At 39.3% G+C, this 1251-nt stretch overlaps 1 protein-coding gene across 1 annotated transcript in view; it reads right to left on the bottom strand.

Annotated features, from left to right (window-relative positions):
• The window catches only part of LOC107578190 (L-aminoadipate-semialdehyde dehydrogenase-phosphopantetheinyl transferase), a gene marked incomplete at its 3' end in the record, with an annotated part of 5641 nt that extends 5164 nt beyond the window's left edge, over positions 1–477 (bottom strand). Inside the window, exon 1 of the mRNA XM_016264171.1 lies at positions 122–477. Coding sequence (XP_016119657.1) covers positions 122–265 — 144 coding nt within the window. The remainder of the gene's footprint in view (positions 1–121) is intronic.
• Between the last annotated feature and the right edge of the window lie 774 nt (positions 478–1251).

Raw genomic sequence — 1251 nt, 5'->3', positions numbered from 1 at the left:
GTCAGTCTTATGCACACCCCTTCAAGTAAAGTGTAACCAAAAAACGTTACAATGATTATTTTCTAAGTTAAAGTTGATCTTTATTGTGAAGGCTATCCATCTGTCACTCTGTTGTACCCACCATGGCGGATTTGGCATCTTTGGCGAACACGAACTGCGCGATCCGTTCTTTCTCCTCCTGCTGAACGCACCGGGCCGCCAGGGTCCACTCGGGACGGGTCGGGACCCACGAACCGCAGCGGAACGCCCACCGGACCCCGTCCATCCCTGACAACCACAACCACTGTTACTAGCCTACAGTACTGCTAGTAGAAATACGCATACTTATCAGCTGTTATATATTATAAAGTTGCGGTTCATTATTATAATAATAATTAATAATATGCAGTCATCATTATTGCATATTATATAGTCTTATGCAATTTGTAGCATTTGTTTAGCTTTCTCTGGTACGCCTGCACATGGGTTCCAAACACACGCAGGCAACCGGAAGAATATGCTGTGGGCGGGGCTAAACGGTGAGCGCCTCGTCTGATTGGCTGAAGGAGAGGGCGGTGACGCTCGTTGACCAATCGCGCGTTGTCGGAAGTGTTCGGCATAGTTCGGCTGTGTGGATGGAGTGGTCGACGCTTTTCTCCACCGGTGAGTGTTTGAATAAATAAACCAAATAAGCACGACGGGGTTTTTTTGTGGTGTGTGTTATGGCGTTTATTTTTTGTTATATAAAGAGCCATATGTGTGGAAAACATGATAGTATATTGCAGCGCTTTCTGGCGACATGTTTATAATTGAACACAGCCGCACTGATGTGTTTATGTTTGATATAAGTGATAGTATTCGCACTGTGTGATGTAATATTGATAATCATGCTGTATATGGATATACTGGACAAAATATTTCCTTGTAACCATATTTTTCTACAAAAAACGCCATATGTACTGTTAGTCCCTGTATTATAGTGTGAAATGGTAATAAAGTACTGCATGGTGATTATGGAATCTCCTTCAGACATCATAAGAAGATTTCATAAATTAATCAAATTAATGGATCATTAAATTGATAACATTTATTTATTTATTTTGCTTTGTAGTTCTAACACATTAGAATGATTTCGGAAGGATCATGTGACACCAAAGGCTGGAGTAATGTTGCTGAAAATTCAGATTTGCATCACCGGAATAAATTAAAATTTTAAATATATATTCAAAAATAAAACACCTATTTTAAATTGCTATAATATTTAGATTTTTT

This window comes from Sinocyclocheilus grahami, unplaced genomic scaffold, assembly GCF_001515645.1.
Source record: "Sinocyclocheilus grahami isolate Dianchi unplaced genomic scaffold, SAMN03320097.WGS_v1.1 scaffold9262.1, whole genome shotgun sequence".
In the NCBI taxonomy this organism is placed as follows: Eukaryota; Metazoa; Chordata; class Actinopteri; order Cypriniformes; family Cyprinidae; genus Sinocyclocheilus; species Sinocyclocheilus grahami.
The sequence above is the reverse complement of the archived record's forward strand: the minus strand, read 5'-3'. Positions and strand labels throughout refer to the sequence as shown.